The following is a 13,402-nucleotide window of genomic DNA, read 5'->3' as shown; positions in this document are numbered from 1 at the left end:
TGTTAATCATAAAATACATACAATTAAAATATTTAAATTCAATGATACGATTCAAGTTGACATAAAAACTTAGCCGTAAGATAAAATATGTAACCTATAAATTAGAATTACTACATTTAGCCAATATATTTTTCTAGTTCATTTATCAAAACAACAGACATAACTGAAAAATCGTAAAATACGATCAGATAATGATCATGTAGATTAATGATTAAGTGAATATTAGGATCCAGGTTCAGTTCCCCTCTTCATTTTTGTCACTACATGAAGCCGAATAATGTTTCCAGCCCTCAAATTTTGGTACATGAAGCTATACTTGATAAGTTACATGTATTTTTTAGTTTTCTTTTTACTAAGCTACTAATATAATCGGTTTTACGAAGATATTTGTAACTTAATATGTAAGTAAATAGGATACTGGTTTAAGATAACAAATCGATCATTATGACCGTGAATCTTCACTAAGGTTCCCAGGAATCTCACTACATAGGCTCCACAATCATCTATTTCAACGCCCAATGATGATTGGGATAAGAGAAGGTTGGATAAATCCTAGGGTTACCAAAACCATTTTGTATCACCAATCCATGATTCTACTAACTGTTTATCTGAGCCATGTTAGTAGATACAGATTACTTGGTTAAGCTGAAGCTATAAACTCAATTAGATGTTAAAAATTTGTATGATATGACTTAAAATCGAACTGCACGGTCAAAATTTATTCATTTTTCATCTTTTCATGGTCATGAATTGTAATATTCTCCCATACTTTTCTTCTTTATCAACTATTTTCTCTATATTTAGTCGTCCTTATTATCATAGGTGCCACTAATATTTCAATTTCTATGATTTTCATTTTGCCAAATTTATATCTGGGTGGTTATATGATGTCGGCAATTTGGCTAATGCATTTTTGTCTCGGGTCCTACAGCGGCTATAACTTAATAACTAATATTTTTCACTCAACTGTATACTTAAATGATAAATGGAAACATTTAAAAACATTATGTATAACGATAAATAAACTCAGACAGATTAAAAATGAAATGATTAGTAGGACTGCTAATTTTCCACAACTTATCTCTTTATAAATTTCAGTGAAACAGGATACACTAATAACTTCTCAACCAATCAAAATACAGTTACGTGAAGAATCTAAAGAGTGTAGAATCAAGCAACAATTGGATCTTATGAATGCATCAACAGGTGAACAGAATTACAACAAATCTCATTTCTTACAAAATTCTCGACCACATATATGCATGTCACCAAGATGTCCACCAGATGGTGCAGCAGTTCATGAAATCTCTCCATCCAATCTCAGTAAATCAAATAAATCAGTTATTTATGAAAATTTGATTGATAGATATTTATTAATGGAACATGATAATCATTTACCAAAAGAAATCTCTTCACAACCATTAGCTACTACAAGTACTGTTAACAGCGTTACAACAACACCAACTTTTATCGATAATTCCTCCATTACAAAAAATCACATGAACAACAATGTCAAAGACATTATGACACATAGAGTTTCAACTCAAAGTACTCAAACAAATTCCGACATAATGACAGTTACATCAGCTAGTCTTGTACATGATTCACTTTCCGCTTGTGATAGCAATAATAAAGTGAGTTAAAATAAATATTACTGTAATGGCGAGACTATAATTTACGAATGAATCAACCAAATATAAGATAACAGTTCTTGGATTTTGATGTGAAATTCATTCATCCATTTGGTTAAAGAGCGTTTTGAGATTTTAGATGATGTCAGTTCTTGATGAAAACTTTAAATCTAATTCCTAATCCTAACCATCAACTGTAAACTATGATCCTTATTCTTTGCACAGGTTTATAACTCTCAATTAGCACTAGTAAGTGAGTATTCTCAAGGCCATTTTACCGTCTCTCAAAGGTCATCCATAAATTATAGTCTCACCACAGTTTTATATGAACTAATAATATTCAAAACATTTTTTGGCTTGGTATATAAATATTTTGATATAATTATTCGTAGAATAGATTTTGATTGCTCATGACCCTAAACGATACAATATCAAAGAAAAATGCAATGAAGTAAAATGTTATTTACATTCGTCTTGTACTTGAAAAAAATTATCTAACATAATTAAACTATTTGGCACATCTAATAATATGATCTTCTGTTGACCAATGTATTTCATTCAGCTAGGTTAACTACTTTGTATGTCAGTATGGTCACCAAAAATATAAGTATTACCTACATTCATATGAAGCTTAATCCACTCAATATAAATGACCTGTAAAGTGATTATGTTCAATTCATGAAGTGAAACATCCTGTTTCAATACTTTGTTTATTAGAAACCAAAGTGTAATTTTTTTCGCTTAACATTCACTTCAATGAACTTAATGATCAATAACATTCCTTTAAATTTTTATCTTACGACAATAATTAGGTTAAGCGTTCGCGCGCGAGACCGAAGGCCCGGGGTTCGGATCCCGCTCGCGGGATCGTGGATGCGCACTGCTGAGTCCCACAATAGGACGAAACGGCCGTCCAGTGCTTCCAGGTTTTCAATTGTGATGGTCTAACATCAATCGATTCATGATCTCAATCAAAAACTTGATAATCTCCACAATACCTATACTAGTAATAATTAGATCTTCAAACAGTATACTTTAATAAAGATTCTCATATATGTTCACTCATTAAGTAGTTAGTAAAAAGTAGTTAGTAGATGCCTCGAACCGAGTAGCTCATTGGCGACATTTCTGACTGTCACTGTGAGATACTGATTCAAATTTAATTTTAAACGTCAGTTCCTTTAGGATTGCAAATATCTCTTGCTTAACATTCTCAACCGAAAGTAAACCTTCATTCATGGTTTACCAATGAATATTGCATTTAATCAAGGAAATCTGTAATTCATAGGCCATGAATGAATTGTTTGAAGATATTTGTAACTCTTTTTTTAACTTGCATGAATTATAAGAACTTATTTTTAACAAAGACTCTTTCATCTTTTTATATTCTTGATAGTTTTTTTTGTTATATACTGAATTGAAAATAAGTCACTTATTATTTTGTCAAGTTTATGTGAATCGATTTATACAACCAAACATATGATTTCAACGAATAGTTTCACAATATTTGGGCGCCGAGTTTATGTGAGACATTAAAGTGGATGAATGTATTTGTAAAATTTCAGCGAATGAATTTGAAGTAAATCCTTGAAAAAGCTTAGACCAGATTGCCAGGTGAAACGTTGGATTTACTTCAAATTCTTTCGCTGAAATTTTACAAATACATTCTTCCTCTTTAATGTCAAACATATGATTGTTTAAACAAAATTTCCATCATTGGACAGTATTGATTAAACAGTCATTTATAGATGTAGAAAAACTTATTAATGATGAATTTCAAACTCACATTATGTGAACACATATTCACTTTTCTCTTTAGTTTTCAGTAAGTATTTATCACAGCTACTTTTGATGAATAAATGAAGAATTTCAGTTACTCTAAATATGGTAGTTCATTTCAAAATTTACATTTACATTCTACACAACTAGCTATTTTAGATATTAGTTTACGAGGATTTATGGAGATTGAGGAGTTTTCATAGTTTGAATCTTAGTCTTATCTTAACTAAACCATCACTGAAAACCTGGAATCACTGGATGACCGTTTCACCTTTGTACGTTTCTCCAGCGGTGCGTGTTCATGATTTTGCCAAAAATAGAATCTACGATCTTCGACCTCACTCAGGAATCCTTGACGTCTAGACCATCTACCTGATATCCAATGGTGTACATATATAGCCTTTATTGGTTCCACAGTATTAAGTAACCTTCATCTATTGTCTGGAGTGGATGAGTCAATGATGTGCACTGTTGAGGTGTCCTATCCTAAAATGAAACGGCCGTTCATTGCTTTCGGGCTTTTCATTGATGATCTAGGCACGATCAGTTCATGGTTTAAACTAATGTAAATGTACTTGCCACTTCAGTGTTGAATATTCCATCCAGTTAACCTTCGATATGAAGCATACAAGTCAAAATGAATAATAATAACAAAAACTTAATCACACAAATGTTCAAAACATATATATACGCATATGTGGGATAAAAGTTTTTTTTTCAAAAAATTATTCTCTCATGGGAATTGATAATTTAACCATTCTCAACAGACCACCAGAATAAATTATTAAGTATTATAATAACCCTGATAATAATGATTATGATTTCTTGATGAGAATTATAACTTTCAATAATCAAATCGACATCTATAGGATGATATATGATTGTCTAGTTTAACAGAATCAGTAAAATAATAATAACAACAACAGAAGAAGAAGAAGAAGAAGAAGAAACAAATACACTTCTTAAACTGTCAAGAAATTTCACAGAAATGAGATAATAATTCTCATATTTTACTTCCTGACTATAATATAAATCTAATGTTTATTAGTTGCTATTTTGCATAGATTAAGAATGATAATTGTAATATGTAGACTAATATTAACTTAGAACTATATGACTGTTAAAAAGGAGAAATAAAGGAATCTGTATATATAAAAAATAAATAAACGATTCTCTGTGATTCATCAACTTTCATTATATAAATAATTTCTAATAGCTTCTTTATAACAGTATGTATTTTCTAATGATTTTAGATGGAAAGAATTATCAGTGTAATTGAATTTTTGTAGAAGTATTTTTTTTCTTATTTAATTGAATACTTAACTTATCTGTTTACCTAAAAGATGTAAGCCTGTTTAATTATTGTGGCAACATTTATTGTGGAACTGGTCACTGGACATCAACTTCATGGATTATGAAAAAGCGTTTGACAGTGTAGATAGGGAAACATTATGGAAACTTCTTCGACACTATGGAGTTCCTGAAAAGATTGTCAACATTATCCGGAACTCATACGATGGACTACAGTACAAAGTCGTGCATGGAGGACAGCTGACAGATGCATTCCAAGTAAGGACCGGAGTCAGACAAGGCTGTCTACTCTCCCTCTTGCTCTTTCCTCTGGTGGTTGATTGAATTATGAAGACCTCGACATCTGAGGGAAAACACGGAATACAATGGACAGCTCAGAACCAATTAGACGATTTGGACTTCGCAGATGACCTAGCCTTCCTATCCCATACACATGAACAAATGCAGATAAAGACAGCCAGTGTAGCAGCAGTCTCTGCATCAGTAGGCCCCAACATACACAATTGGAAAACCGAGGTTCTCAAACAACACGGAGAACACCAATTCAGTCACTCCTGATAGCGAAACTGTGGAAGATGTAGAATCCTTCACATACCTGAGTAGCGTCATCAATGAACAAGGAGGATCAGATGCTGACGTAAAGGCGAGGATTGGCAAAGCAAGGGCCGCATTCCTACAATTGAAGAACATATGAAACTCAAAACAACTTTCAACCAATATCAAAGTGAGAATCTTCAATACGAACGTCAAGGCAGTTCTGCTGTACGAAGCTGAAACATAGAAAACTACTACAACCATCATCAAGACAGTACAATTATTTATAAACAGCTGTCTATGCAAGATACTCAACATCCATTGACCGGATACCATCAGCAACAGCCTTCCGTGGCAGAGAACAAACAAGCTTTCAGCTGAAGAAGAAATTAGGAAAAGACGATGGAAATTGATAGGACATACATTACGCAAACCATCAAACTGCATCACGAGGTAAACCCTAACTTTGTATCCTGAAGGGAAGCGGAAAGGAGGAAGGTCAAAGAACATATTACGTCAGACAATAGAATCAGATATGAAAAGGATGAGTAACAACTGTAAAAGATTGCCAATGACAGGATTAGATGGAGAATGCTGGTGAGCGGCCTATGCTCCTTCACGAGGAGTAACAGGCATAAGTAAGTACATTTATTGTATCTCAGTTTATTTTCTCTAATCCTTTGTTTACTATATACATATACAGTTCTTAATCTATTTGAATTAGTGTGAAAAAAATCACAGTTTCATTTCATATATATTTTAACATGGAGAAGAGCATTTCACTTCTTAGTTACAGAATTAGCTGATCTATAAAAGTAAGTATTAAAGTAAGTATTATTATAAAAGTAAGTATTAAGTAAGTATTAGTAATCATCAAAACATTTAATTATTAATTGTGCATTTTTACTTGATTATAGAGTCATTTAACCTCAGATACGATTAATTCTTATCTATCCCCATCCAAGAAAACTGTAAATATCCCTACCCAACCTCATTCATTAGTCAATACAAACACTTGGTTCCCACCTCCTCCTCCGACACCACTTCAAGATTCAATAATGAATTCTACAAATGTTAATTTGAAAGCACCGCACTATCATGAACATTGTCGTCCAGATGAAGTTCGTTCATTAGTTATAGACAAACTTTCTGATAAATCCTCTAATATCATTACCAATTTAAATGTATCTTCAACTTCTGAATTCAATTGTTCAACGGAAATTAGTACATCTGTTTCTTCAACAACAAATTTAAAATTATCCACATCTCCACCAACACCACCTTTACCTCCACCATCTTCCCCACCCTGTCCACCATCAGTCCCACCAAGACATCCAGCTACTTCATTACAATATAAAATCGAACTGACTGATTTACCGAAAGTAAGTGAATTTTAAATTTTGTAAATAGTTTGTTTTTTGTTTTATTTTTTCTGTTTCATTCATTTATATTTAAAGAAAGTGACTGTCAGTTTAATGACAATTTTAATAAATCTATTCTTAATATTGTTCATTGACAAAAATAAGCTACAAAATAGATCGATGAAAGACAATAAATGAATCACTTTTATGCCCAAAAGTATCCATACCTATGTATATCCTGTTTTACCGTAGAAATGATTAAAAATAAAAATCAATTATAGAATACATTTACGCGTAATGTAACATAAAATGGATATTTACTAAAGAAAAGATGAGAAAAAATGTTAAGGAATATGTTAACGCATTTTCAATTATCTCATATGTAATTAATGGAATCATATATGAATAAGGGTTTAAATCTTGTTTTGAGAACTTCAATTACTCAGTCTCTTTGAGCGTATGTACATTCTGAGCAGAGTAGTTTTATATTGTCGCCATTCACAAACATTTATAGCTATCAATAAAATTCAAAATACGGTTTTCGTCCCATTTGAGACTCGTTGCTCAGAAGTACCTGAATTTCAATGCTGCTATTCTCAGCAAAAATGTTTAAACCTTTTCAAATGAATAATCCTTCTCCATTGCACATGACAGTGACTTTCTGGACTCAGTAAATAAGTAGATAATTCACTGGTGCTTAAAGAGAAAGACAGTAAGTTTGAATTCATGAATGAACATCAACTTCAAAATGTAAGTGTATCCTTCTGATAAGTTAAAATCAGGACAAGAAAACGTTATGAATTCCATTGCTATCCACTATCCAACTCGGCTTAAATAATTAAGAGCAATTTACAAGCTGTTGAATTGTTAGTTTGGTGATAATAAATTTGATTATTTTAATGATAAGCGCAACTCTACTACTTTTGTAGTGAAGGAGAACGCAGGTGAGGACAACCAAATTATATTTAGCACAAAATTACAGAGTTACTTGGTAAAACAGAAAAACCATACTATAATACTTAATATGCAAAATGTTCAATAATTGTCTCGAACTTCATTGTTCTTGCATTTCCATACTAATTGTTTTTTATTCCCGCTCTTCCTTTCTTGATCTTCCCCATCTTCTGCTGCAAGACATTACATTCCTGACTCGTGTCATATACTAGTTATATCAATATAAGTAGCACGCGCCACACATTGATAACACTGAAATACAAGTAGTAAATGTTTAGTGTATGAATAATCTGAAAGCTATTGCATTTTTTTAAAATCAGATTTAGTTAAAAATTACTATTTGTTTCATGACATGTTCTGTTATAAATCGGTACTTCTCTAACACTAAATAGAAATACATACTTTGTAAGAAACACAAAATTAAAATGGTCAAGTCACTCATATCTTTTGGGTCATGTTCTTTATGTCCCATTTCACACTCAGCTTCATTTTTAAACTCAATAAAAGGCATTTACTTCATTGTGATATATTGAAGTAACGTACAGCCATGAGCTAATGTAGTGTTAGTTTAAATTCTAATCTCTACATTGGAAGTTTCACTTATAATACATTTAACCTGATTCTAGGTAAACAGTTTCAATTTCCTAGTCAGTAGTGATTAAATATGATTGACTAGAATTACTTAGAGTCTAAATAGCTAACCAATTATTGACAGTTGAACATCTTGAATTATGAATACAACCAGTTCAACTATTGCCTCTTAATCACTTCAAAATAATCTTTAGGTTCAAAGAAAAATTAATCGTAAAAACAAGAACTGTGAGTTTTTACTGTTTTGGAATTATTATTTCAGGAAATAAAGTACACTAACTAACTAGTTTTTTTCAGCAGTTATCCTATTATTATGTATTTAAGTTGCTCCAATGTTTCCACATCTAGTTACACATTATGGAGTCAAACAATTGATGGTACTAGTGACCGTACTGAGGGTTACCTGTAGAGGAGTTAACCCAATAAACTTCAGAGCCAGTATCCGTAGATAAATTCTTTTTATTATTTTCTGCAATCATTATTTATTTCTATAGTTAACGAAACTGAAATAATGATGGATGGATAAATACATCAAATGGCTAAAAATTATGATTAACGATACACTCTACAGTTGTTGTGTTTTTTTACACAATTTGGCTTAAACGGATAGTTTCAAATGATTAATGATATCTAGAAAAATAATGAAGGATTACAGATGGTTATAATAGTCTTCCTCATAACTAAAATGTATTCTTGAAACGTTATTCTTTCTCACAATTTATCAGACAAATAAAAAATCTTCTCTTCGTCGTGTTTTAATAACTATACTCCTTATTTCATTGAACTGAACTAATCATTTTTTTAAAAAATAACCATCGTCGCAATGGATATAGGCTGGTCTTCCATTAATTAGCCTGAACATCAAATCGCATCGTTAAAACACTAGTTTTTCTCATATTCAATATTTAAAGTAGTGTACTATTTAATCAATCAACTCATTAGCATGTGTATAGTTAGCAAGTAGGCGATGATTCATTTTTTCTATTGATAAATTACCTCCCAGGAACGAGAGGAATCAGAAGCATTGAACATTGAAATCAAATTGATAGGAGACAATCAATCATATACATTAATTCATTCACTCACTCATTCATTCATAGACACCCATACATAATAGACGAATAAAAATAATAGTAGCAACAAATCAATATCCCACTAATTAATATAAATCTCTCATTGTTGTAATTACTTTACCAAATTCTAGTACTTGTCAACAACTAACAATCTATCATCAATTAGTTTATTTTCCATGACAGTAATTCATGTCATTGTGAATGATTAATCCTATACAAATACAAACACACATACAAGAGAATCAAAATAGATTAAGGGAATCAAGGAGAAAAAAGAACAAACAATCCAATGTATTTAATTTATTATTAAAACTGAAAACAATTAGAGCAATAGTTGATTTATTAAGGATAATCTATCCTATAAACCAAATTGTTGCTCATTAGAAAGTAATATGATTAGTTAGTTATGTAAAAATTTAACTAGGAATGTTCACCTAAAGTATCATTAAGATAAAAAGCATCAGACTTACATGATGAGATTTTAACACTATACTCATAATGCAAGATCAATTTAAACAATTTAGACTAATGCAGATACCTACATTAAACATTGTTAACGCCGATTAGATGACTTATTCAGTATACAGTGAACCGGAGAACCATGTACCTATTAATATTCGATAATTTTGATGTTTGATTATATTTCCTTGAAAAAGCTTGGACTAGATTGTCAGGCAAAACATTGAATTTACTTGAAATTCATTCGCTGACATTTTACAAATACATTCCTCGATGTTATTATTATGCAAAGAACACTTTAAACATCTTTTGAAAACTTAACACAAATGTTGAAAAAAAAACGGAACAATAATTCACTTAACATTCAATAGTTTTCACTGTTAAGCCTCTTTTATAATAGTGATATCTGGTCATCCGTCTACCGAAAAATAACTCTAATTTTGACAAAGAAAATCATTTCAAATGTCAATTTTTACAAAACAGATCCAAATTTTAAAATCGTCAATATTCAACTACCGTGATCTGTCCTCTAAGTAATTCAAATCAATAAAAAAATTTCCAACGCCGATTGACGGAATCTTTTCAAGTATTCAAATATAACTGATTTTCAAAAACATATGTATACTGATTAACCTGCCTATTTATTATTTTAAAGACGTGCAATGTTCAGTGGTATAGGAGTAGGTTGGAAGAAAGCTAAGGGCGGTCAAACCAAAACATGACACAAGTCCATGAAGTCACTGACAAGTGGTCTGAGTCATGTCGGTAGGTGTAGACTACCTGGTTGGGGACCGCGAGATGATAGCAACCGATGGTTAGAGACCCTGAATGACATGGCTCAAAATCGTTTGCAATGGTGCAGGTGCATCCACTCTTTGTGTTCTCTCAAATTCTAATCTCCTGATTCCTCCTTGTCTCTTTTTTTCTCTTCCCAAATTTATTTCACTGGATTATACTCTCTAAATAACATCTCCAAACACTAATCTCCCCGATTACTGCTAATACTCTTATTACCTCTACCACTACGGGATTTGAATCGACCAGTGCATCTCTGTGCTAATGTGATGTGGCAACTCGAACTGATGTACGTACGTACGAAGTTCCACGTGGTTACTGACTGACTGACTGACTTATTATTTTAAATTTATTCAGTTCTATTAATTACTTTTTAATTTTGTAGACTGTATCTGAAAAGGTGAAGAACAATAATGTTTTGGAGAAATCGGAGAGCAAATCTCATCAAAACTTTCATGACACAGATAACACATTATCAGTGCAAACCCCTTTGAGAACATCATGTAAAAATCCCGTCACAGCTAACATTCCAAACAAACAGAGTTCAATTTGTCAGTCAGATAAATTATCAGATTCTTCCGTAATGAAAATATTAACAAATAATTCCTCCGAGATGACAGAATCTAAGGCACAACCAGTTTCAACCAGTGATCTAGATGAAAGAAACAAAGATTCAGCAAAATATCCTCTTGATGGAAGATCTGTTGTTCCATGGGATTCGAATCAGAAAGACACTACTGTCTTACTTTTAACCACTTCATCACAGAAAACACTTCAAACAAATGAAACAGAATTGATTAAATCAACATGCATTCTTTCTCACGCTTCAACAGTAACTTCTTCTACTTCATTCCCTGACAAACGAAATGTCAACTGGGCATTTTCAAACCAACATATTTCTTCTTATCCTTTAGAAAAACTAGATTCAATTAATCTTGACTCAACAAATCCAATTTTAATTAAAAAACAATCAGTAAAATTTCATGAATCAAACAGATTACAAAATGATCAAAAATCAAATGTCACTGTAACTAGACCAAATTTTTTATCAGATTTCATATTGATAAAATCTACACACCCTGATCAGCCATCGATTAAACGCCTTATTTCACCTGATGATTTGAAAAATGAACGTACTATTCGAAGGCATTATAATATTACAAATAATCATAATCTAAATCAATCTGTCTTATTACAGAATGAAGGACGAGATGAATTTGTACCATTTATTTATTCAGTAAAAGATCCTACACTTTTAAATCATCATAACCGAGAATTATTAATAAATAGTCATCCAGAAATACAATCAAATCAACCACTTGATGTAGCTTGGTTGAAAGCTCAACAAAGGATGGAATTGATCAATTCAAGTAAATTTACTTTTATATTGTTTTAATCTATGCATATATTTTGCTCAAATACCTCTATTAGGTATAATCCAATTATCTTCAGTTTGAGTTTGTCGAGATTGTTGAATTTCATTGAAATCATGGACCGACCAATGTTACACCACAATTGAAAACCTGGATGCACTGGACGACTGTTTCGTTCCAGTATGAGACTCCCCGGCAGTGTGTATCCACGATAACACACGCAAGATTCAAACCCAAGGTCCTCGGTCTCGCACGAACACTTGATCTCTAGACCACTGAGCCGGCAACCAACTTTGTTAACATCGTCCTTTAAACAACCCACTACGTAAAAGTAAAGATTAAAATAATAAACCATTTAGTGCCGATGATAACTATACAGGTTTACTTAACTTCTACAGGATGTGAATATATAAAAAAGGGCCGGGAACTACTGAACTAAAAATGGATTATAATATGAATGGAATAGGCTAGTTAAAATAATTATTTCGTTTTGATTATTTAAATGGCAGGACATTATGGTACTTAAGTGAAATGGTATGGAGAATAAATAAGAACGAAAAACAAAGGATCTGAAGTATAATTTAGAAAGAAGAGACATTTTCAGATGCTTAAGTGTATGAATGGAAAATATAATAAACAACAATGATAACAAAGAAAATTTAAAGTCAAAACATAAAAGATTATTCTTTCGTATATAGAATTTAAGCTTCACAAAATGAATGACCAAAGTTTATGATATTTCAACAAGTTGAAAACAAAGAAAGCTTGGTTTACTAAGAATAAAAAATTTTATGAATCAACTTCAAATGAATATGCGGATTAGATGAGTTGTCGAAATTAACTGAATATTTAAAGACTGAATGCCTAACCTCTTTTCTCTCACTCTCGTAGATACAAACTAGAATGTGTTTTTATACACATGTTGAAAACCAACTCTAATTGAAATAAATGAATTTAGCATATACAAGAAACCGTTTTATGGTTGTAAACATTAGATGAAGCTTAACTGTATGTCAGTTTTTTTTGTGTCATTTCATTTAAACCATTCTGATGTAAATCGCATTTCAGATTCATATAATTATATATCTTAATCTCTCCTCTCCCCCCAAAAAAATTATGGATTCTTTTGTTTAGATTAAGCGGTTTTGATAGACTATAATTTGTTATCAAACTTTTGTTAACTGTTATATCACATCATTTACTCATAAAATTGATTCTTTCATCATCATCATCATGCAAATTTAGGAGTTGAAGAGGGAGGTTGATTATGAATACAGTGGTCTTGGGTGCTGTTAGAGGTATGAGGGCGGTTTTCACTTCCCGGTTGCCCACACCGTAGAAGGGTTCTTCTGGAGGGGCCTGAAAAGGAAGTTGGATTAGAAGTGGTCTTAGTGACCTGAGAGCGTGACCGCAGTGCCCAAGGGACAACTGCTTGAGGTCGGTCACACACGACCTTTTTATGAGTCATTTCCGTGTTAGCTCAGTACTTGTTGATACCTTACCGCCGGAGACGGATATCCGTGGGATAAGGTGAGGCGTGC

General features: G+C 32.0%; 1 protein-coding gene across 2 annotated transcripts in view; it reads left to right on the top strand.

Moving 5' to 3' along the window:
- Positions 1 to 13,402, top strand: part of MS3_00006722 (uncharacterized protein) — a 129,962-nt gene that overhangs the window by 104,996 nt on the left and 11,564 nt on the right. For both annotated transcript variants that reach the window (XM_051214944.1, XM_051214945.1), the window contains 3 exons: positions 1,099 to 1,634; positions 6,173 to 6,637; positions 10,874 to 11,858. In XM_051214944.1, coding sequence (XP_051068130.1) covers positions 1,099 to 1,634; positions 6,173 to 6,637; positions 10,874 to 11,858 — 1,986 coding nt within the window. The remainder of the gene's footprint in view (positions 1 to 1,098; positions 1,635 to 6,172; positions 6,638 to 10,873; positions 11,859 to 13,402) is intronic.

The sequence above is a fragment of the Schistosoma haematobium genome, chromosome 2 (genome assembly GCF_000699445.3).
Source record: "Schistosoma haematobium chromosome 2, whole genome shotgun sequence".
Classification (NCBI taxonomy): domain Eukaryota; kingdom Metazoa; phylum Platyhelminthes; class Trematoda; order Strigeidida; family Schistosomatidae; genus Schistosoma; species Schistosoma haematobium.
Note: the sequence above shows the minus strand (reverse complement) of the source record. Positions and strands in the feature narration are given on the sequence as shown.